The 25,830-nt window shown below is 35.2% G+C and overlaps 1 protein-coding gene across 2 annotated transcripts in view; it reads left to right on the forward strand.

The window, feature by feature from the left end:
- Positions 1-2,464: 2,464 nt before the first annotated feature.
- Positions 2,465-25,830, forward strand: part of kkv (hyaluronan synthase-like protein kkv) — a 37,915-nt gene continuing 14,549 nt past the window's right edge. For both annotated transcript variants that reach the window (XM_028174544.2, XM_028174543.2), the window contains exons 1-2: positions 2,465-2,604; positions 15,674-15,778. In XM_028174544.2, the coding sequence (XP_028030345.1) occupies positions 15,687-15,778 (92 nt within the window). In that variant the 5' untranslated portion in view covers positions 2,465-2,604; positions 15,674-15,686. The remainder of the gene's footprint in view (positions 2,605-15,673; positions 15,779-25,830) is intronic.

Here is a 25,830-nt window from a genome sequence, read left to right on the forward strand (position 1 = left end):
CAAAAATGCGCTCTTTTAAATTATCAGTTAAGAAATGACCAGTACGTCTCTTATAGGCTACAAGTCCTAAGTCATCTTTTAAAATACGCGACATGGTTCTAGGTGCTATCTTCATCTCTCGAGATAAAATATTTTGCTTTCGGACAGGATTTCTTCGAATTCTTTCGCTTACTGCTTTGACCACCTTTTTCGTACGAACAGTACGTGGACGGCCAGATCTTTTTCTGTCACAAACAGAGGAGGTCTCATTGCACCTATTAATACACAAACATTTTACTGATACCAAGTGTATGGAGAGTTTTAAAAATTGCATTAGGCTCCATACCTACTTTGTGTAATGCAATCACAGCGATTCGGTTCTCTTTATCACCCCACTTCATTTTAATATCGCAAAATATTGTACAATGTATTGGCGCCAAAATGAGAAAACTCAATGAGCAATCATATAAAAATGACAGATTCCAAATTCAAATGTAATATTTGGTTTATTTTAATTGTAACAGTATTTATGACCAGACTAAGTATATATAACATCATGAGACCGATATAAGTGGAGCACCAATAAAGTTTCAAAATATTTTCACTTTCTACGTAAATGAAGTGGGGGTAAAATTTAGCGTTATGCCAAAATAACTATTCCACGCGGACGAAGTCGCAGGCAAAAGCTAGTATACTATATATTACTTTACTATTGTAATCGATTTTGAAATTAGTCAAAGTTTCGAAGATTCTGCATTAGTACGCACATGGTTTTAAATGACAAACGTTCTATTGAATGGATCAGTAACTGAAGAAGTCCAACTAGAGAACTGATTTTGACGAAATTCGGCACGGAAATAATGCGAGCCCTACGAAAACGAGAGGCTGTCTTTCATTCCAGTGCTGTCTGCTTAGTGAGAGTTTTTTAACGTTCTCGATATCGTAAAAGTTAACTGAAATTTGGATGCAGTTGGAACAACGCCCCTAGCGGCAAACCTAGGCGAATGTTCCAAATTCATACAAATTTGAGCTAACTTTAACGCTATCGAGAACGTTAAAAAGCTCGGACTAATCAAATTGAGCACGAGTCTTCGCCTAAGCCGATATAGAGTGTAGTGAACGTACCATCCGGCTATGGAATGTGCCACGTACCATCCGGCTATGGAATGAGCTCCCCTCCACGGTGTTTCCCGAGCGCTATGACATGTCCTTCTTAAAACGAGGCTTGTGGAGAGTATTAAGCAGTAGGCAGCGGCTTGGCTCTGCTCCTGGCATTGCTGAAGTCCATGGGCGACGGTAACCACTTACCATCAGGTGGGCCGTACGCTCGTATGCCTACAAGGCAATAAAAAAAAATAGTGAAACCAGACGAATATACAAGTGGAATGTCAGTTTATTATAAAATCGACTGTATATCTAACAAAAATATAAATAATATTTTGTTGTTATCATTTAAATCTAGTTTTCGTGTAATAGCGGTTTAAAGCATTACGAGCCACGATAGAGCTCGAATGAGCTCACATAAGAGACAAGATTAGCTTAACTATAATGTGTAAAAGACTATGAAACAAAATTCTCAGAACGTCTCTATGAAAACTCGTATCATTCGGATTTTGATGGCACTCATAGTCCGTTAACATGCTGTTGCTTGCGCGGAGTTCATAAGTGAAACGATGGCGAAAATCGTTGACTCATTCATAGACTTTTGTTGCCGTCGCAGGCAGACGATTTACAAATGATAAGTAGTCAATATTGCTCATGGATATCAGTAATTCCAGGTAACTATCACAAAAGCCCATTTTTCGAGGGATATGTCATGGCATCCGGGAAATACCGTGAACCGGAAGCTCATTATAAAGCCGGATAGGATGCGGTAAAGATGATTATTTGATTCCAGTTAATAAGGTTGAACACAGTTTTTTTTTGTAACATATATTTAATTAATCAAGGTATGCACCGTTGTTATCTATGCACTTTTGCCATCTCATAGGTAGTTCATTGATCCCTTTACTAAAAAAACCATGGGGGCGAGAATCAATAAACTCTGCATCCAGTGGAATTCAGTTGGAGTTTTTAACCAAAGAGGAGATATTTCTAATCAAAGTGGTCAGTACGACAGAACGCTAATTTCATATCGACGCTTGAAAGGCAAACGTGACTAAGCGACAATGCGTGAACTTTACAGTAGACTAATTTAAAGTTGAAATAATTGAAAAAAAAACTATTTTAACGAATCTAGTTGTAGGATTGAAATGATTTTAATAGGCCTAGAAATATATATTTTTTGTGCATCGAATATGGTTATTGCCTATAATTTATGTACAAAGCAGTTATGGTCGCTTAGTCAAGTTTGCTTTTCAAGCGTCGATATGTAAGGACCTAATATTTAAAAGTGTACCATTTGAAATGCGTAATCAAGATGGTGCGTGTAAGCCAAGCTTAAGGTGAACCAGGGCCGCGGGTCGCCCGGATCGCGCGGCGCCGCAGTCCGCGCGCCGACCGCACGCGCCGCACACGAGCGCGCAACATGCGCACCGACACAGCACCGCGAGTGTATTCTAACTCTCACCTTAACATTGTGAAGTGACAGACTTTCAGGATTACACACAAAACTATACTCAAACGGTGAGCTAATTCAAAATTTTATTTTATACTTAATAATATTATCTCATAGTTAAGTTCGGGGTTGACCTTTCGCGAAACTCGGGGCTACGCGCGAGATCAGCTGCGAAAGTATGCGAGGGTGACTGCAATACCTGTTCATTTGCGTAATTTTAAGCACGGATCTGTTACTTTATTTTATTAGTATTGCATAGTACTACATAGAAGTCGTCCTACGATTAATTCAATTGCCTAAATCTATTCGTGCGTATGTACTTTTGATGATAGTTATACAAAGTAACACGCTAATATTTCGTTTACGTGTAACACTTAAAACAGTTTCTCTTTCGAAAGTTTCGTAATCATATAAATGCAAAGTAACAGTCACAGTAGAGCGCTAAAATGACTTGTTCTTTATGTTTTCAACATCAGTCAAAAAATCGAGTCATAAATAGTAGTTTCGGAATTGAGGCTCTGTTGTAAACAAAAGTGAACGTAGGCGGATTGTATGGGAGAGTGGGAAAACAAAGACAATCGTCACTTCCCTCACTTCTAATCATTGATTGACCTCTAAATACCGACGTTAAGGCGATTACATTGAAAGATATAATATTCACACTTGAAGTAATATTACACGAAGGTTTTCGAACCGTGTCAAATGCACGCGTATAAAGTTATAAGTCGTTAAAAAAAATGTTAATTGAATCGAACCACAATTCGAAGTAAGTTTGATAATTTAATGAGTGTAACTGTACACTCAAAGATATCATGTCAAAAGTCATCAAACAGTTCATTACAATAAATCGGAACTAATGACCTAAATAATTAAACTCTAATGTAGACTAATTGTAAAAGTAAAACACGTTAGTTACCGTTTTTTTTAAACGTTTAGACCTCGCGCACATCCCGTGTCGTCAAAGGGCCGTTCTCGCTATAAAAACGGTTTTGACGTAGCCCAAATAAACCGTAGTCCTAATTAAATCGTCGTGGCCTAAAGGATAAAGACGCCCTGTGCATTCGTGTCGATCGATGCGACTGTGTCGGTGTTCGAATCCCGCAGGCAAGTGCCAATTTGTCTAATAAAATACGCACTTATCACGAATGGTTTCTACGTTGAAGGAATAACAAAGTGTAGTAGAAAACAAACCCGCAAATTTATAATTTGCTTAATTAAAAAATGTTATATTATTATATATATATCGCTTTATTGCGAAACCTACATTCTAGTTCATGTGTCAGAAAGACATTGTTACATTTGGTTAAAAGTACTTTTACTTTCACGCGTCCAAATGTCCGTAACTAACTAAATTACAGAAACTGTACATTTTCGAAACATTATTAGTCGTAATGCTTAAGCAGTGATCGTAAAATCGATGGCTTAAAACGTAAAATTGTTATCAATTACAGTTATAACCTACGACTCACAATAACTATTCAAAGTACATGACTAAAAAATAAAGTCAGAGAGATAAAGTCACTGGTAGTATTTATTGCAAGCAAGCAACGATCGACCAGCAGAAATTCTTCGCGAAGCAAACTTGCTTTCCGGTTTGAATGATAGAACGGATGATGAATTTAATGGTCATAAACATCACAACGTGAATTTTACTGTCCACTTTGAGAGTAGTCCTTGAGCTGCTGCTTTTTATTCGAAATCTTTCGTCCATACTAGTAACCTTGACTTATTTTAGCAATAAACTTTCTTAGCTCTTAAATCGTAACTAAGTTGGGATGACGTCATTCAGAATGTACCTTTAAGCTAAACGAAACTACGTCATGGATATTTGATGAGGTCAGTATTTTTTTCGTTTTCGCGAGACGTAGAGATAGATAACTAAAAATATTTTAACTTTTCCTTTTTTATCGAATGAAATTATAAATTAGAATTTAAACCGTATAAAAATTAAAAAAATATGTACAATGTACAAATCGTGAAAAATCGTAATATCTAAAAGACGTGTCTTTAATTGACCAGCGATATCATTTGGAAATGACTCTATACTTATATATTTCGGTGTGAATCTGTTAAATGGTCGAAATAAAAAAGAATTAACTGTTAGCTTTCATCCAGACGACCGCGCAATATACACATACATACCTATATCGCATTTGTATGTACTACATGCGGATTTTCGAGACGAGTAGGCGAAATCGTGTGTCGTATTATTAAGCACTCGGTACTCAGCGATTTCTAAACACGTTTTGTTCTCGTCTGTTATCTGATTTCGTGGAAGAGATCTTTATTATTAAATTCCCGAAAAACTTAATAGGTTTATACACTCATTCTTATTGCTGTCAACGTTCTCATCATAACTTGAACGTCGCCATCCACTTCGAAGTGTGAAGTCGAAGTCTCAATTGCGTTGTAACTATATACAGGCCTTTCCATAATTTAAGCCGGAAAAACGTGATTAGTACACGAAAGAATACAAATATTTCTCCTCGTAGTAAATCAGTGAATCACATCGATGATTTTAGCGTCTATAAAATTACCATAACAATCTTGTTGGGAATCATGGAAAACCCGAAGAATGTGCGTAAAGAGTCACATACATACGTATAATGTCATACCTGACTCTTGACATTTTGAGGTGTGTTACATCTATGGGTATAAAATAATGTATATATGTGGAAGTTTTATATAATAAATTGCTTATCACTTTAGTTGCACTGGTGACTTTACGAGCTCTAAACTCACCTGGTGTAAAGGGGTTAGCCAATAGACATCAACACAATATAAGTGTCGTCATCCACCTTAAAAGAGAATGTTTTTCTTTTGTTACATCTGCAATCAGATTAGACGATGTGCTGTGAGATTGAAACACGGTAATCTCAATTATTGTTATATGTATTTTGTATAATGCCTTAGTCATATTGTAGACCGAAACGCATGACTTTTTTGAGGCAGTAATGGGTAGGATAATAGATATTGACACACGCGTGGTGGTAGGACCTCTCGTGAGTCCGCGCGGGTAGGTACCACCACTCTGCCTATTTCTACCGTGAAGCAGTAATGCGTTTCGGTTTGAAGGGTGGGGCAGCCGTTGTAACTATATTTGTCATGTTTACGTGATATTAAATAATTACTTTACATAACAATAAAGGATTTAATGTTTGTATGTGTGTGTGTTAATTAATAGTAGCCCTCAGGAGATTCATAAAATTATTTAAATGAAAAAATGGAAATTTTCATTCACTGCTGCTTCCATTACGTTTTTTTATTTTATTTTTATTGCATAGATGGGTGGAGGATGGAGGATGGGAGGAGCTCACAGCCCGCCTGGTGTTAACTGGTTACTGGCGCCCATAGACATCTACAACGTAAATGCCGCCACCCACCTTGAGATATGAGTTCTAAGGTCTCAGTATAGTTACAACTTACTAGAAACTAACTGGAAATGAACTGATTTTCATTATTTAAAAATGTCATGTCGTTATAAATAATAGTAAGTGCAATCTATCTCTACGACTAGACTCGGTTTGTTGCACGAGGCCTTGATAACGTCGAGCCGGAAGAAAGTTGTCTGACATCACCATGTAAGTCGCGTATGTGCTTAAGCGTCGTCATCCATTACATTTACAGTTACGAATTTATTTACGAATACAATACGAGTGTATATAAATTTATTAGATTATTAAAAAAAAAATGGTGACGTGGTACGGCTCTCATCACTGTCATCCGTTCGTTTAATAAATAATTTATATGTTTCCACGATCAATATATCTGAATACAGTTCTATTTTATTACTTGTGTTCCTATATCTAGCGTATACAATCTTTATTTTTCGCAATAATGAAATAACACTTTTTTTAAACATATTATTATCCGCAACACGCTTCATCAGATTATAGAAACAGAGTTATCAGCAACATGCTTCGTCAAAAAGTACAATACTTACAAGCGTCGTCATAAGTAACCTATAGGTCCACGCTAATAGCAAGGCGCGCATAACTTATTGTGATATGAAAAAAAAACATGCATTTATTTATACATCATTCATACTTCTTACTTCGATATATTAACGATATCTAATCAAGTTCTAAGCTAATTCAATTACTGCGTTTGATTCGCGTCACACCAGGCTCATGATCTCGCACGATAAAAATTCTTAACTATCGTAACATTTATGGTGTAATTTAGTTTTCTAATGCAATATAGCAGCACCAAGCCATATTTTCCCGTGGGTAGGTCGCAACTACGTATCTGTAGATACAGACGTTTGCCCAGTGAAAAAATCATTAGTAAAATAAATAAATAAATCTTTCACTACAATTATTATAGTCTTCGGAAACGACCCATCTGCTCCCTGTACGCTAAAATGAAGTTTGTACAGTATTTTTGACCGACCGACCCGAACCAAAATAAATGTCGGTTAAAAGCATTAAACTTAAAAATTGTACGATTTACGTAACTTTACCACGTAATATAGTAATTACGATTTTATTACGGAAAAGATTACAAGCAGTTATCTCACTGTAAGCTCGAAATATATTTATTTGTGTTGAATTTCACAATATACATGTTGTAATTTTCGTTTGTCAGTAATATTTATAATAATTTGAGAATTTTATTTACTTTGATCTTTAAAAATATAAAATCGAATAACTTTAGGTATGTTTTTTTATTCGTTAACTTAGTTTTAAGGAATATTTAATATACTATCATCAAAGTACTTTCAATAAATTTGGTGTATTTCATTAAATATATACCGAATCACAGCCGAGCTTGGCCGAGTTTCACCAGTGCTCTATAAAAGACATCAACGCACGCTCACCTATTGTGCTCAAATTGCTTCAGTGTTGCAAATGTTGAAAAAATTATCTAATAATTTGGGTCAATGACTTTTATGTGTTTAACTATAGCATTTTTTCTCCCAAAAAAAAGCGAACCTTGATAACTCATTAGTAAGAAATTCATTAAAATATTGTAGGTTAAATTTTAGTACAAAAAGATGCTCCTTCAGTGTGACAGGAGTTCGGAAACACGTGTTAGTCACATTATCTACTATTAAGAATTGGTACCTAGTAGAAAATCGAACTACGACTACATTGTAGGTCAAACTAGAGCAGCAATGCGACTAAATTAAGTATTTTTAGTCAATATGGGCAAGAAGATAATAAGATAACAAACGACAACGCGAAAACATAATACATACACCATACAATCATTTAAATAAACTTGATAGTGTTGTTTGATATTCAGGCCAGACAGAAAGCGTTTTTCTATCTACATATATGTATATCTCTAGACGGATATCGGAAAACAGACTGTATTTTTAGTATGCGATTACCCACACTTTTGATGAAATTGTAAACATTGTGTATCAAGGGTATATTTATGTGAATGAAATGAATATTTGGTCACAAAGGTAATGAATTTATATATGATTGGAAATATGGCGGGGGAACAAAATAGTTGGATATAATAATTATGTGTAGGTATATTGTGAGAGATACATATGTATCTAATTCGTTCCAAAATATTCAAATGATGACGTAACTATTGGTGGTTTCTGTATGAATGAAGCGTGATTCATAAATAGTGACGCAAAAATATTTTCGTTCTGTTTATTATTCGTTATAGTCATCAATTTTGTGTAATAAAAATTGGAACTTTCATATTTGAAGGGCGAACAGTGAAAAAGAACAAGATGCGTTAAAGTTTTGTTTTAAAAATGATGTTAATATGTATGTAAAATAATGTAACGATAATCCTTATGTAGAAGTCAATTCCCAAACAACCACTACTTTCGGAAAAAGACAGAGAGGAGTTCACTACCCCTTATTTCGTAAATAATTATCAACTGTATTAACTGTATTAATTTGCGAAATTACACAGATTTACTACGCACGCTTTTGTTCCTAGGTAGTAAATGGAATTTGCGAACAAACACTAATTTGAAGGCCATTTGATATTTCACTTGGGATAGCTGAGTACAACCTAGAATTTTCTAGAAAATATCTCAGGAACTAATCGTAACTAACTATATAAACAAAAACTAACTAAAAAAAAATATACGTATAGTCAATTATAAATACTTTTTCCATTTCTTTAATCCCTCTTGACACGAGATCAAAGTCTTGATTGTTTAACAGCTGCCCCACTCTCCAAGCCGGAACGCTTGACTACTTCGCGGTAGAGATGGAAAGGATAACATCTACCCGTGCGATCTTACAATAACTCCTACCACTAGTACCTAATGTATCTATACTAATATTATAAAGAGGAAAGATTTGTTCGTTTGTTTGTTTCGAATAGGCTCCGAAACTACTGGACCGATTTGAAAAATTCTTTTTCCATTAGAAGCCGACATTGTCCCTGATAGGCTACTTTTTTTTCATTTTTTTTTATTTTATTTTTTGGTTTCATGTGTGTTTTAATGTTTCCGAAGCGAAGCGAGGGCGGGTCGCTAGTAAACAATAAAACTGTACAAATATATCAATGACTTCTCATACAGTTTAGCAAAAGAAGTCAAGTTCATTGAATGAAATCTTGCGTTAACAGACCCACTTTCTCTTTTCGTTTAGATTTTCTCGTGATTCGTTATTAATTGTTTTACTTAATGTCACGCCTATAACCATGGTGATATTATTATTTTATAGACTATATCTACTGAATGAGACGGCTCATTTTCAACCTGTACTAAGCCTGTTTCAACCTGTACCTTTTTTTTTTTTTTTTTTTTTTTTTTTTTTTTTTTTTTTTTTTTTTTTTTTTTTTTTTTTTTTTTATTGCGTAGATGGGTGGACGATCTCACAGCCCACCTGATGTTAAGTGGTTACTGGAGCCCATAGACATCTACAACGTAGACGCGCCACCCACCTTGAGATACAAGTTCTAAAATCTCAGTATAGTTACAACGGCTACCCCACCCTTCAAACCGAAACGCATTATTGCTTCACGGCAGAAATAAGCAGGGCGGTGGTACCTATCCGCGCGGACTCACAAGAGGTCCTACCACCAGTAATTACGCAAATTATAATTTTGCGGGTTTGATTTTTATTACACGATGTTATTCCTTCACCGTGGAAGTCAATCGTGAACATTTGTTGAGTACATATTTCATTAGAAAAATTGGTACCCGCCTGCGGGATTCGAACACCGGTGCATCGCTTCAACACGAATGCACCGGACGTCTTATCCTTTAGGCCACGACGACTTCAAACTATACTTGCTACTATATTTCTAGAAGCGTTTTCTGTTGGTTTTTATTTCTGTTGTTCTAACTCTTGTCTAAAACACACTGATTTTCTACTTCATTATACCGTTTCATATCACATATTTGTCTACCCCTTCATGCGTTGAACGATAGTGAAGCAATATGGTAATCAAGAATGTAACAAAGCAACAAATTGAAATATTTAATACGACTCAATAATGAAACACGATTTATTGCTTTATATTATTTTGCAATCGGTACACAGTGATGTGTATTTAACAAAAAAAGAAACACACATTACAGTTATGCATGCGATGCTGCAATTTTTTTGTGTGCCCTCATTCAAATACAATAATCACAAAACATGACATGTACGAGTATTAGCAGACCCTTTTTACTATATGGTTATATATTTTATAGATTACAAGTGACAAAAATGCGTCTTAAAAGTTATAACATATTGTTTGTCAACCCTAGGCTACTTCCTATAACTATGCTATAAATTATATTTTAGAAAACTGAAAAGAATGTTGTAGACCATTTTTTTACCGAGAATTTGAGCGAATTTACGAAATTGCTCACAACTATTACCATAACAATTTACAATTGCCGACGTCACCATACAAATTTAAACGTTGGTTTCTCCTGCCTTTTAACGCTATAACCTTCGACGCGGAACACAAGATTATTTACACTATAGCATCTATTAACTGAGACGATGGGGCATCAAGCCGTGGAAATTAAGCTAAGAGAACTCACATTAAAAGTCAAAGACGACGTAAACGCAACAATTGTTATGCCGTTTTAAAATTTTAGCATGTGATTTAAATTAAAATACGGCGGTATTACAGTTGAAATTGCGACACGGTTTTGGTGTGTCTTTCGTATAAGGAAATGATGATGTTTCCCCATTTGTACAATAGTCAGAGATATGCCACTAAAACGCTTGATTTAAGTTACAAAAAAAGAAATAATTTTACATAATATGATGTTTTCAAGAAACACAAAACAAACGTATAATCCATCTACATAATATATTTCTTGAGTTTATGGTAGTTGAAATTTTATGTACATAGGTATACCATTCCAAAAATCTACATGTCATAGTTAGACTCCATTTACGGAATGTTCGATCATTCGGTAAAAAAGCTTAAATGGTTAAATTTCCAGAACATTGTCGAGACATTTAGGGAATTCAAAAGTTTTTAACTACTTTGGTGCTCTATGAATAGGTTTTTCACCTTTGCAACTTCGTTAGCTGCGCACTAATTTCAATACCGATCCAAAGAGCGGGTGTGAAACTGTAACTTACAAGTAAGAAACAAAAGGTTACGCAAATTTTTTTTTCCTACCTAAGCCTTGAGAGGCTATTTCAGCGTAACTTTAACTAGTAGGTGAGCTCACGGGGCTCAAACCTGATGAAGTTGCTAACACGAACCTTAGCAAGAGCCGTGCTTCGCAGAATCAACCACCGGATCGGAAACGCGACCCACTGAGAAGATCCGGCGAGAAACTCACTGGGCTGTGTCTGTGGGTTAATTTACTCGTCAAGCCCTTCGTCGTAAGCGACGGGTTCGACAAGAACGATGACCGGGCGGAAACTCTTGTAGGAATATAGCTATTAAGGATTTTTTTCATTGAACGTATTGATTCGATTCGTTATTCCTCTGTTTTAGTGGATTCTAAAGGACGTTTAATTTAATTTTACGCCCTAATTTTACGTTTTCTTTATTAAATCGAATGCTAACACGTTAAGTTGTGAGTGTAGAATGACGAGGTCGCCGCGCCGCTCGATCCACGCTCCGTCGAATTTCTGGCACGTTGTTTGTTACACTTGTAAATTACGTCTCCACTTGACTTATTGGTTCGTAGTGTATGATTTATTGTATGTTAATGTTAAAATTTTATACTCCGTTTGCCGTATTATCATAACGATTGAGGTTTTTATTTTTATTTTTATTATTTTTTGATGGATTTATGATCCCTGCCAAATTACCCATAGTTAATAACAATATGTTGTCTTAAATCTTTTTTATTAATTACTTTGAGTATTTTTTTATATTCAGATATCTAAACTATTACAGACATAAAACCAGGATGTACTTTACGATTTCTTTAATTAATACCACGACCATCACCACCATGCTCATTTCTACCGTCAAGCAGTAATACGTTTCGGTTTGAAGGGTGGGGCAGCCGTTTTAACATACTTGAGACCTTAGAACTTGTCTCGGGGTGGGTGGCGCATTTACGTTGTGAATGTCTATGGGCTCCAGTAACCATTTAACACCAGGTGGGCTGTGAGCTCGTCCACACATCAAAACAACAAAAATAATAATAATAATAGGTATACTAATGTAGTTTTACTTGTTACAAACTTTGGTTATTTACCCGTTTTCAAAGTTTTAAAAGTTCACACAGTTTTTAAAGGACTTTTTAGTCCGATATTTTCGCGTAATGAATAAATTTTTAAATAAATTAGGACAGATTATTATTATATAGGGATAAGTACATATATACACATTCATTTTATTTTCGCAAACATTTACGCTATACCTACACTTAGTTTTTTTATATATATTTTAACAGCACTTTAACATGTAAGACATTTAGACAGTATATTTTTACTATCAGGAATACTAGTTTGTATTGAAACGGGAGCCATCATAATAGAATTTTGAGTCCTCAAGTCTTACACCATCATCTTGCTTACTTTTGGTGAAAAGCTAAAGGATATAATAGCCGTCGCTGTAAAGGAAATTCACTGTGTGTTATCTGTACGAAAGTCACACTTTGGAAATGAACAAAACGTATCTAAATTACTTCATGATATTATCGAGACAAATATTGTGCTAAATAAAGCAATGAGTGTAGAGTAACGTTGCGTTGTGGGGGAGGGGAGTGCGGCCAGCTGGCGGCCGTCAACAGTGAAAGTAAGTTTGGTCGGCCCTCAACGCCATTCCGGATTTACTTGACGGAATAACTATGGTAGGCATTGGCCATAAGATGTAGTTCGCAATGCTATAATATCACGGCGTTTAAGTCATTTCTAGATAATTATTTTATAAATTTATGGGCTCAATCAAGTCCAATAATAATATTAATAAATACAATTTTGGCATCAAATTATTTTTTATATGAAGCATCAGGCTAAAAGAGGCGCGTGATTTACTTTTACTCAAAACTAAAAGGTACGATAAAGAAAACAACAAACTTTCTATATTTAACTGAACCGAAAGAAAATATAGAGTCGAAACGAGAAAAAATATATCAAGACCCTGAATACCGAATATCCTTAACATTCATTTTATGATTGAAGGATTACTGGTGGCCCGGAGGCCTTTCCAGTTTCACCAGGACAGGTGGGCGAGCAAAGGCTCAGCCAGGAGGGGTGGGATTTACTAACAGCTACCCGAGCGCCTCCGAAGGAGACCTAACAACTCAAGAGCAACTGCTTCGCGAATGAATCTACTACCGGATCGGAATCGATTAACATTCATAACGACTCCGACTGAGAACCAAACTCAGACTCTATGGCACAATGGTCTTAATAGCTAACCACTAGATGAACGAGGCAGTGGGCAACGAAACATATTTTCAAAAAAATGTTGTACTTTTCAAAATATTCACTAGTTGTGAAATCACATACATTTTACTTATTAGATAGTGTTCAATGAACAAACTTATTTTATAATTATTATAATTAAAGCTGAACTTACACGCCATATAATATTATAAGACAGGTGGATAATATAAATTACTAGCTGACCCGGCAAACGTTGTTTTGCCATATAAATTATTTCTAGGAAAGATAAATAACCTAGATACCGACTGCAGTGCCATCTGCCGGGCTGATTTGTAAATTTAAACTATTCTCGAATCCACCTGAAGGTACACAGAAAATTTCATTAAAATCGGTCCAGCCGTTTAGGAGGAGCTAAGTGACAAACACACACACATAAGAAATATATGTATAATATATAAAGATTTTATAAAAATTACGGCCAAATTTTTTGCTACGTCTTCTCAAATTTAAATAAGGATATCTAATTTAATATTATATAGTTTTGTATTTGCATCGATTGATTTCACATTTAATTGTTCTCTGCTACAAGTTTGAAGTTGCCACGGTTAATCATTTCCGCATTACTTCATTACGTCATACAACTATTATTTCAAGTAAAAACTGTGCACGATTAGGACTACAGTGTCAAGTGGGCCACTAACATTTTATTATTATCCAATTTTCTCTTTAAAAAGTCCTTATTTTATTAAATAAATATATTTGTTTTTTTGGGATTGTTTTCATGTTATTGATATCTCTGAATATTTTTTACTCTAGATAGATATTTCATGAACACTTATTACAGCGAATGAGACGCTTTTTTTGAGACGCGTAGTTACAAAGGTATGCTATTACAGTGACTGACACGCTTTTAAGTAGTTAGAAAGGTATGGTGTCCATCTATCTATCTATCTTATACTTATATATACCTATATAAAAATGGATTGCTGTTCGTTAGTCTCGCTAAAACTCGAGAGCTACTTTTTTTTTTTTTTTTTTTTTTATTGCCCATGTAGGCAGACGAGCATACGGCCCACCTGATGGTGAGTGGTTACCGTCGCCCATGGACTTCAGCAATGCGAGGGGCAGAGCCAAGCCGCTGCCTACCGTACTGGACCGATTTGGCTGATTTTGGTCTTGAATTATTTGTCGAAGTCCAGAGAAGGTTTAAAAGGTAGATAAATATGAAAATGCTCGAAATAAAATAAAAATAACAATTTTGTTTTCCCTTTGATGTGTCCCCCGTCGGATGGATTCCTTTTGTTTGTTTTAAATTTCTTTTATACAAAAGTTTAAATCTTTTATTTATCGATTGAGGTATTACGAAGTCTGCCGGGTCAGCTAGTTGAGAATAAAATAATAATAGACTCTTGAATCACAGTCGTTCAAGTATGAAAAACAAATAGCACAATCGAAGTGCGAGGGTGAGGTACCCTGTACAGTCGCAGAGTCGTCGACCTTGTTGAAGGCGAGTCTAACACGCCTCTGCTTTAGATTTTATATACTCTTTATTGACCAAGATATTATAATAGTCGTTTTCTTATTCCAAACACTTATTAAATTACAAGATTATTTATAATTTGCGTACACGGATAGATCACGTTCCTAATGTTAAGCCTAGTCCACGAACAACATAAATAATGATGTATGCCCTAAAACGTAACATCGAGGTCCCAATAGCTTTTCAATAATGATTATTCAGCCCTACAAACAGAAATATCATTTTGGTGGCAGAAATAAACAGAAGAGTACAACTTACCTGTGCGGTGCCACCTCTAGGTGTTGAACACAGCACAACACTATTGTCTATAAATATATACATATTTTAGGTTCCGAAAATGTGTCCTGAATCGTGCGTAATTCCAAATACATGGTACATAGTAAATGTACCAAGAATAAAAGCACAAAAAGGACTAGATAGAGTGCAAATGACTCACTTGATTATTTGATACAGAGATTCCTCAAATTGGTTTTCATTTCCTTAAATAATCTCCGAATAATTTTTATTTAATCTAATCATTTAGAATGTGATTTCAACAGAAAGTGCAAAAACACAATGGTTGAACAAACCATAAGGTCCGTAACTCAAGGGATGAATGACCGCAAGGTCGAGACTCGTACGAGGAATGTGCCAGTCGATATGATAATTCTATCAGTTGGATTTTACTTTCTTTACCATTAAACAAAGAATTACATTTTTTAGTAGTCCTTTTGTCAATATTTTTAGACAACCACTATCTATATTCAATTACCTACATTCACGTCTATAAAGGATATCCAGACATATTGTAAAATCACAATAAACACAAAAAAATTACATCGCAGATATCAAAAAAAAAAATTTTTTTAATAATCTTTTATTTTTCAGAACTTAATTCAAGATGGCGACGTCTGGAGGGAAACGGCGAGATGAGGGTAGCGATAACTCTGACGATGAACTCACTCCCCTGGCGAACGAAATATATGGTGGAAGGTAATGAACACGTTTCTTATTATTATTATTTTTTTTAAATCATTCAGTTGAAGCAATAAAATCAATCGTGATAACAAATATTTACTTATTCTCGTGGTCACATCAGGCCGACACCTAATCTTGGCCTTCACATACGAAAACAACTCTGGTACTAGAATGAACTGTTAATAAAATTTATTCCAAACTCAATGTTTTCGAATTTGAATATTATACCGAAGAACATCAAGCAAGACATGTTTATGCTAAATAATAGCTAGACGATTGAAGGTCGAATTGAATTTTATCGAAAATTTTGCTCGAATGAAAACAAACCTTAAAGAATATTGACCATCAAAGTCTCTCACACACATATCTCATATTATATCATATTTATTAAGGTATTCTCCGTGTGTGTGATGAGTCATGTTACATGTACAACAGTAATAGCTTTTACAGATACAATAAATGTCAAGATGAAGTCTAACGCTCCCTTCTCTTTGTACCTTGAGGTTAACATAAAATACACAATGACTATAAAAAGTTTTACCGTGTGATAATGTTCCGCATTTCTACACTATTTATTTAAAATGTCCGTGCTTATTCACCATAGGAGGAAATGAATTAAGCTGACTCATTCTACTTGTAGCCTTTTTTCAGTATTAGAGATAATCATGCATCGATGAATTTATATTTTTGTTTTGTTTTTGCTAGTTTCCATTTTTTAAGATACCTTGTTTTTTATTAGTCACCAATTACTAAATATATCTATCGAAATAATGATTTAAATTTAAATACTAAATTTTGTTATGCAAACAAAGAAATTTTACTTTTCACAATCCAAATTTACTATACTAATCAAGTTGATTTTTTTGATCTGTTTTATTACTGGTATTTTCAGTATCAATCATAAAAACAATTTAATGAAAATATATGAATAAAATAAACGCACTAAAAACTGAATTGTATTAAATAAAGACAACTCGAAATATTTCATAGTATATTTCGGTGAAATTTCATCTGTTAGGTATATTGAACTGTATTGTCTAATTGTATTATTTCCGATTGAATTGAACACATCATTAAAAGTAAATAGATAACACTCTCAGGGTACATTGTGATTTTATTAAATAGTGCAGCATTATGTTTAGTAAGTATGTCACGAAATCCTAATTCATGTTTGTTCAATTCAATACGAACAAAAAAGTAACAATTTATGTTTGTGTAAAATTTCTTCAGTTCGTATTATAGAGAGAGAGAGAGTATTCTTTATTGTACACCAACAAAAGATGTATTATATGTAACTTATATGACGAATACGACTTTTTTTAAATTCTAGTACGTTTTAACTTTACCAGCTGAATAGGGTAACGGTGAACTATTTGCTATGTCCAGCAGTGGATAGATAAAGGCTGATGATGATGATGATGATGATTATATATTTCCTGGGATTCTCTAGTCGTAAATATGAGGGTCCAAGTAAAACAAACAGAGAAATCTCAATTTATTTTTGTATATAAATAAACTAAAATGTCACCACATCCTTTAATAAATAAAAAAACGCAGTAGAACACTTTAGTCGCCTATCAACGTAAAAACTAGTTTTTGATACGACAAAAATAATAAAATAAAAATAATAAAATAGGATTAATTAAATCTAAATGGTACTAAGTACGAACCTGTATTATGACAGTAGTCTTAAGCAATCGAGCAGTGAATGAGATGACACGCATCGGTTCCGCTTCTTCAGTCAACGACTCTCACTCACGAATTTACAAATCTCTACAACAAAAACATTCCTAACTGGACTTTGTATTCCCGATTTCGTATTTTTATGTACAAAAATAAGATACCAAAAATAGCTAATGTCATTAATAGTGTTTTCATTTTTTTTTAATAAATGGGTTAGTTAGCTTCGGAAACTGTAATTTATTATTGATTTCTTCACTATTTAATGTATGTTATTATACAAACAAACCTTCCTCTTCAATCACTCTGTTAAAAAAAATCGCATCAAAATCCGTTGCGTAGTTTTAAAGATTTAAGCATACATAGGGACAGATATAGGGACAGAGAAAGCGACTTTGTTTTATACTATGTAGTGATACATATTATTCGTTTTGCCTTTAACATAGCATTGAGTATGCGCAGCTGATTTTAATATGTAGTTCTATTATTTTCCCATTTTTTTATTTTTTTTTATTGATTAGATGGGTGGACGAGCTCACAGCCCACCTGGTGTTAAGTGGTTACTGGAGCCCATAGTTTTTTTCTATTATATTTATTACATCTATTTTTATATAAAACAAATAAATTAATAGATAAAACTATGTATTTTATTAAGGTACCTTTATTAAGGTCCTCTAAAATATTAACTTATTGTGCTTTTCTGGAAATGTAACCAAAACTTCAAGTAAAAATGTATTGACTCTTCTGTATATATGTATATATACCAATTATGTTTTTAAAATAGTTTAGTATTGAAATAGTAACATAAAATCGTCCGCTAAGCCAGAGGTGGACGAGGAGGTCGGTCGTCGGTCAGCGCTGCCCGGAACCCGTCCAAATGCCAAGGTTGTCAACTCTGACGACACAACTTTCGATCGATCGACCAATGCGCCACATTTTGCGTCCGCCCCACTTCTATCGTAAATTCTTTGTGAAACACGAATGGCCGCCATAGAAATGTTAACCACATAATATATATTTAATACTCCTTTCTAAGATAATTAGGAGCCGTAGATTTTTTTTTATTGCCCTTAGACAAGCATACGGTGGGCACCTGATGGTGAATGGTTACCGTCTCCCATGGAGTTCAGCAATGCTAGGGCTAGAGCCAAGCCGCTGCTTACCGATATGAATAATACCGTTTTACAGTTTAACTTGAATAGTTGAATTTTATTTTACATGTCCACATTATTGTCAAGGAATTTTTGTAGTAAATAAAATTATCGAACATTCTAGACAAAAAGTATCTAAGCATAATAGAGCCGTCGAATCTCAAGACGAGAGCTCAAAATAGCGCATTTTAGACGTTTTCAAAGCCTTGTTATTGGTACCGCTTAGTTGGAGACCTGTGGGTCGTGCGTGCTCAGAATAAAGTAATGGAATAAAGGTCATAAAATGGTCGTGAATTAGTATGTTTCTATCGTTGGTCAGTCGGACTGACGCCACTAGTTTTTTACCAGACAAAAATATATATTTAGTAGAAGTTTTCATTATAATTAATATAAAGTTCTATATGTTTATTATTATTTTACCTTGGCTATTCTTGAATTGAGTTTGTAACTGTACTCTAGTATGTACACGTAATATACTAATGGTACATGTAATTTTATGTAATAATAATGGTCCATATGAAATAATAAATATTGTACCAATAGAGTGATTTCTTCCACACCAGCACATTAAAGTTAATATACTTATAATCTGTGTTTGCAAATTTAAAAGACAATAACAAAAATAGCTGTTTTTAATCTTTACTTAAAGTGTTACAAAATGAGATTGTCGTAACATTTTTGTAAACACCATAACCAAATTATCAAGTGAAGTATATAAACGTGTGTAGTCTTTCTCGGCCCCATGGTCAATGAACTCGACCGATGGGCATTCGGCAGTAAGTGTTTCGCATACAAAACAAGCATTAGTGACGTGGAAATGTAGCAAACAAACAAAGATGTTAAAAGAAATTTGTCAAATTGTCTCAATTTTATTTCAATTTTATTCGATCACAATTTTGTGATTTATATTTATCAGCTGTAATATTATATTGTTCATTATAAATTAGGTATACATTTTTACTCGACACAGTTTGATTGGTGGTTAATTACAAAGTGACCACATATTAAACTTGTATAACGTTTGCACAACACTTTATGTCTAGCGTGCATGGCTTCGTGGCGTAGGCTTTCGTAAGTTTTCGTGAGATCGAATGACATTGAGTGATCTATTGTTCAACAAGGAGGCCTTTCCCATCCAACTGATATAGTATGTCTTTTATTTTTTGCGAGTCTTGTGTTAGCATTCTTATTGAATGTCAAATCAATAGTCTGTAATTTCACTTAGATAAGCAGACGATCTCACGGCATAGCTATTTTTATACGGTTATGGGAGGCTTTCTACCATCTGCCTACGTAGAGTTCTGGAATACTTTGGCCACATTGCAAGAAAAGATAACGGGAGCTTGGAGAAGCTAATGGTGACTGGCAAGGTGGACGGAAGAAGACCACGAGGTAGAGGCCCGACACGTTGGACTGACCAGATCAGCACTACTCTCGACATCACAGTTCACGATGATCTACACTCGGCGACAGATAGGAGCAAATGGCGTGGAATGATCCGGAATAAGCTCTTGTTGCAAAGAGGTGGTCACAGCCTTCAGTATTGAAAAAACCGAAGCGAGAAGAAGAAGAAGATGAGAGCCACCTTAAGGCTATAGTTCAAAGTTTCTATTGTATTGGAATAGTCGCTATTCTCACTTCAAATGCGATAAATACGCAATACGGTGTAATACAGTAGAGCGTAGACACATATGTCCTAAAATTAATACTCAAAACTGAGGGTAGAATGCTATACCAATACGATAATACCATTGCGGACCGATAGAAAAGTAGTGTAGTAAGTTGTAACTCGAAGAAACTATGGATGTATTTATATTTTATTTATTTTGGTCGATAATAAAATCGGCTTGCCATTATTTTTGATACAAGGAAAACAACGTAATTTTTCTATTACGTGAAACATCTGTTACTACGGTACGTTTTCGTTCTATTTAAATTTAGAATGATTTTTAATAATAACTAGCTTTTGCCCACGACTTCGTCCGCGTGGAATAGTTCACAAATAAATATGCAAAATTAAATGTATATTTTTCAATATTTCTGAGAGATTTTCTTAATATTTGTTTCCGTAAGAACCCTGTACAGAGTATTAGAAAACTACAAAAAAAAAATAAGCCAAATCGGTCAAGCCCTTTCATGTTATGTCGTGACAACGGAAAACGGGTTTCATTTTTATATATATAGATATGAAAAACAATGAAAATGATTTAGCCCTTAGCCTTAATTCTGCAAACGTTGTTGCTTAAAGTCCTATTATTTGTTGTAGAGCATGGCATTCAAGAAGCTGACACACGCTTATACGTTTAATAAGCATATGTCTCAATTCCAACTTAATCGTCAACCTTCACAAAACTAACGCTGAAATCGAATAAGGTCCAAGTTATACCTTACTGACTTATTGAGAAGTTTCTGTAGACTTTTGATCATAAATTCCGTCGTTAAAGAGTTGTTGAATAAAAAAAAAAAATAGGTTTATTTTAATCTATGCACTCCCTTATCCTACTGCATAAGAAGTTATTTTCATTTTACATCCTATTTTTTATCGATCGGTCGGTAATGACGAGTACACCTCTTAAGAGCAACCAGTTCCAAGTCATCTTTTAAAATACGTGACATGGTTTTCGGTGAGATTTTCATTTGTCTAGAGAAAATATATTTAAGAGATAAGTAAGAGAGGTAAGACTTAACAAAAATTTACGGGAAAATAAGAAAACAATTAATTTTGAAGTGAATATGACGAGCTCCAAATAAAAAAAAATTGTGTGATGATTTACTGTAACAGTATTTATGCCTAAAATTTTCATGTATTCTATAACTTACTTAAATAAAATATAGCATATTTTTAACGAAACAGAACTCGGAAGAGGCAGAGAAGGGGAAAAGATAACAGACACATTTAGCATGAAGCATATTCTCCCCACCATCCTAACAATACAGGTCGTTGGGCCAGTGGTTATCGGTATGGCAATCACTTGGCCTCTCGGTAAAAGACGAAATATCTGTACTATATTATCTAATGCAACTGTAGTAACTGGAAATTCGATATACCTGGAAGGCAGTGGCTTTCACGGTGTGGTTTATTTACATATTATTCGCTAATATTTGTTTTTCTTTCTCCTACCTATGCTGATAGCCCTGAGAGGCTATTTCAGCTTCTCCTTGACGTGTAGATGAGTTCATGGGGCTCAAACTGGGAGCGTTCCTAGCACTGGCCCTAGCAAGAGCAGTGCTTCACAGAATCTACCACCGCATTGGAAACACGACCCACTGAGAAGATCCGGCGAATAACTCAGTGGGCTGCGTCTATGGGTTCATTTACTCGTCATACTTGAGATACCTAAAAGCACCGTTAACGGATCGGGAGGATCCGCAATTACGTGTTTGGGGCATACTTGTTGTGTGCGTAGTGTACTTAGTGCGAGCTCCACTTACCCGATCCTGTAGATCGAATGGTAAACAGTCGACGTCGCCCAAAGCACGTCATTACGGATCCTCCCGATCCATTAACGGTGCTTTTAGGCACCACAAGCACCGGTCACCGTCCTCGTCGAACCCGTCGCTTGCGACGAAGGGCTCGACGAGCGAATTAACCCCTAGACACAGCCCACTGAGTTTCTCGCCGGATCTTCTCAGTGGGTCGCGTTTCCGATCCGGTGGTAGATTCTGCGAAGCACTGCTCTTGCTAGGGTCAGTGTTAGCAACTCTCCGGTTTGAGCCCCGTGAGCTCACCTACACACGTTAGGGTGAAGCTGAAATAGCCTCTCAAGGCTATCAGCATAGGTAGGACAAAAAAAAAAAAAGCGAGCTCCAGCGCCCCTAGCGGCAAACGAAGGGAAGCTGTTTCAACTCCATACAAATTTGAGTTAACTTTTACGCGATCGAGAAGTTAAAAAACTCGCACACTGGAGCTATTCCGTTGGATTAAACTATTTAAAAACACCAAATTTAAAGTAAATTGTTTTACCTGGAGTTTAGCTCGAACCGCCTCAAGGCATAATGCGCTAGGCTAGATCGTGTGCATTTTAAGGTCATAGCTATATTTAAATCTAGCCAAGATTAGGTTCGAATTGCGACCTCGCTAAAATGTTAGCGACTGTGTGAATGTTGCAAAGATATGTCAAAAGTTAAAGGCACTAAAATGAGTTTAAGCATTTATATGCGAAAAAGATTGTAGAGTAAATAAATACTCGTAAACAATTATATAATAATATGATAAAATTACAATCCATTTAATAGTTTACAAAACACAATAAGGACTACAGTTCGTGATAGAAAGTAAATAACAAAATTTCTTTAAATTGTGTTATTTTTTGAGTTTATATATTTAGGCTATTGGCACGCCTACGTATTATAAATTTATGGCTCGAAGATTTTAATCTGCCTTCCCGATATTAGTATTACTCATCTAAACACATACATTTATCCCAAAGCTAAAAACTACTTTGATCAATGTTCACTACGTATCTTTTCATTAACCAGTCCTTCGCAAGATACAGGTATGAAACACTGGACTTCTCAAAGCACTACTTTATTTATATTACGAACAAAGATACAATAGCTAATTTAATGCCTAAGGCGTTCCCAGTAATCCCAGGAGTGGTCGGTGCTAGTGCTGTCACGAATTGTTTTTGGTAGAGGCACTTTTGTTTTAAATAGAAAATAATAATGGGCAATTAAAAAACAACACAAAAAGCATTCATACATATGTATATATGTACATAATATACAACGCAGTATTATAATAATATAAATTTACATAGTTTTATGTTATACCTAGTCAGGTCATAAATTCTGTCACATGTTTAATGTAAAATAATTGAAACAAGTTTATTCATTATGTAACCATTCATATACCAAAATGAACTTAACAAAACATAGATTCTTATGACACTAAAGTTTATTCAAAATGACCTCCGTGATTTTGAATACACGCCTTCAATCTGCGCGGCCAGTCGTCTATCGCAGCACGAACGAGGTCCATGTCAATATCGGCGGCTGCCTTAATCAAGGATGTCTTGAGTGACTCCAAATTGGGATGAGGCTTTGAGCACGCCTTTTCCTCCAAGTGTTGCCATATCTTGTAATCTAACGGATTCAAATCTGGACTGGAGGAGGGCCAGTCTTCGTGCCGGATGAAGTCGATTTCACGCGCCGCCAGCCAGTCTTGTGTGCTCTTCGCTCTATGAGCTGGCGCCGAATCTTGTTGGAATACCCAGTGCCTGTTATTGAACATGGTATGAGAAACAGGTTCCATAAGGTTCGTCAGGACTGTATTTTGATACACAACTGCATTCGTTTTTACACCTTTCTCACAAAAATGTACCTCTGTTAAGCCCCAATAAGAAACTCCCAACCATACCATGAGCGAGGATGGAAAATGACCTCGTTGGACACGCGGAATACGGTTGCTCGCTTCTTCACTACTGTGTGCGTACACCTTATCATTTTGTTTGTTGTAGCTCTCTTCTACGGTAAAAAATTTTTCATCCGAAAAAAGAATTTCCCGATATTTTTTTCCCGCGTACCGTTTCAACAAAGCGCGGCATCTCTTCAGTCTCAGGTCCATTAGACGAGCATTCAAACGATGTCCTGTTTTTCTTCGATATGCCCGAAGCCCTAAGTCTTCATTTAACACCCTTTTCACCGTGGTTCTGCTTAACCCCATCTGAAGGGCTAAAAGTTTCTGCTTACGTTTGGGATTTCTTTGAATTCTTGCCTTCACAGCTTTTATCACTGCTGGAGTCCTAACAGACCGAGGGCGACGACTTCTTGAACTGTCATCTACACTAGAGTCTTCATTGTATCGTTTGATGGTACGATAAACGAATCTTTTGGTTATATTCAAAATTTACAGTATGTTAAAATTTGAATTGGCGCGTAACCGCAACGATGCAACGCAATAACTGCAACACTGTCTTCTTTAAGCGTCCACTCCATATTTAAAAATGAGTAAAATTCTAAAAGTATACATTTTTATTTTCATGAAAAATTCGAAATTCGAATTCAATAAACTTTTTTGTGGCCAGCATTCTAAAAGAAAAGTTTTTACTGTGTGACAATACTTATGACCTGACTAGTTATTAATCAGACATCTCAAAAATTGCAGATAGACATATAATACTTTTTTTTTATCGCCCTTGTAGGCAGACGAGCATACGGCATACGGAAGATGTCTATGGGCTCTAGTAACCACTTAACACCAGGTGGTCTGTGAGCTCGTCTACCCATTTAAGCAATAAAAAAATAAATAAACAAAAACGGCCCATCTGATGGTGAGTGGTTACCATTGCCCATGGACTTCGCAATGCCAGGGACAGAGCCAAGCCGCTGCCTACTTTTAAGTACTCTCCACAAGCCTCAAAATATTGCAAGTCTAGTTATTCGATGTTTTCGCCAATTCTTTCTGAAGAAGTTGCCCATTATTTTAACGCAGCATAAGTACCATCATCCGTTGCACACCTAACTCTACGTCATTAAAAAACAGACACACCCAAGCGCAGAAGCCATTTAATCTAGCGCACCGTTTAACATAAATTAAACTTATGCAAATTTGATAAATTTCGACTTTCGACTTAATTTTTTTATTTAATCGCTTTTGTGTGTGAGAAGCTATCGTAGCAAACTGGCATGTCGGCAATTAACGAGTGGACGATATAATTTCTCGTGACCAGTGCCGCAGAACCAAGATACCACTGCACAGTGGGAACGTTATACGTTAGACAAAACATAAAATTGTTTTTTTGTTTTTATTTAATATGAGTACCTACATCAAATGTTGGGCCAAGTGCATAATAGAGAGCTATGGATACATTTGGTAGAGGCTTTGGCCATTAATATAACGTTGATGGTAAATCAGTTATACTCTAAATAAAATATTAATTTTGTCTGCAAATAGAAAATATTAAAATATATAGAGGGATAGGAACATAAGTAATAATGCGACAATTCTTATAAATTACGGTGCTAAATTCTCCGTAATGTAGCGGAAGTCCTATTTTATTGATATTCTCGGCTTGCGAACAACTATTTAAATCTTACTTGATTGATTGATTCATCATTAAATCATAAGTAGAAATATAATATTTGCTATTCAGTATGTCCATGTCAATTAACATGAGACCTTATGAATGAATGAAGTCAATACCATTAGAAAAAAATCGTGAACTGACGGACCAGATTGTTGAAAACTTGGTAAGAGTTGGAAGAACACCCCAGAACTTGGAACGTGTTCCTTAA

The sequence above is a fragment of the Bombyx mandarina genome, chromosome 04 (assembly GCF_030267445.1).
Source record: "Bombyx mandarina strain Sakado chromosome 04, ASM3026744v2".
NCBI lineage: Eukaryota > Metazoa > Arthropoda > Insecta > Lepidoptera > Bombycidae > Bombyx > Bombyx mandarina.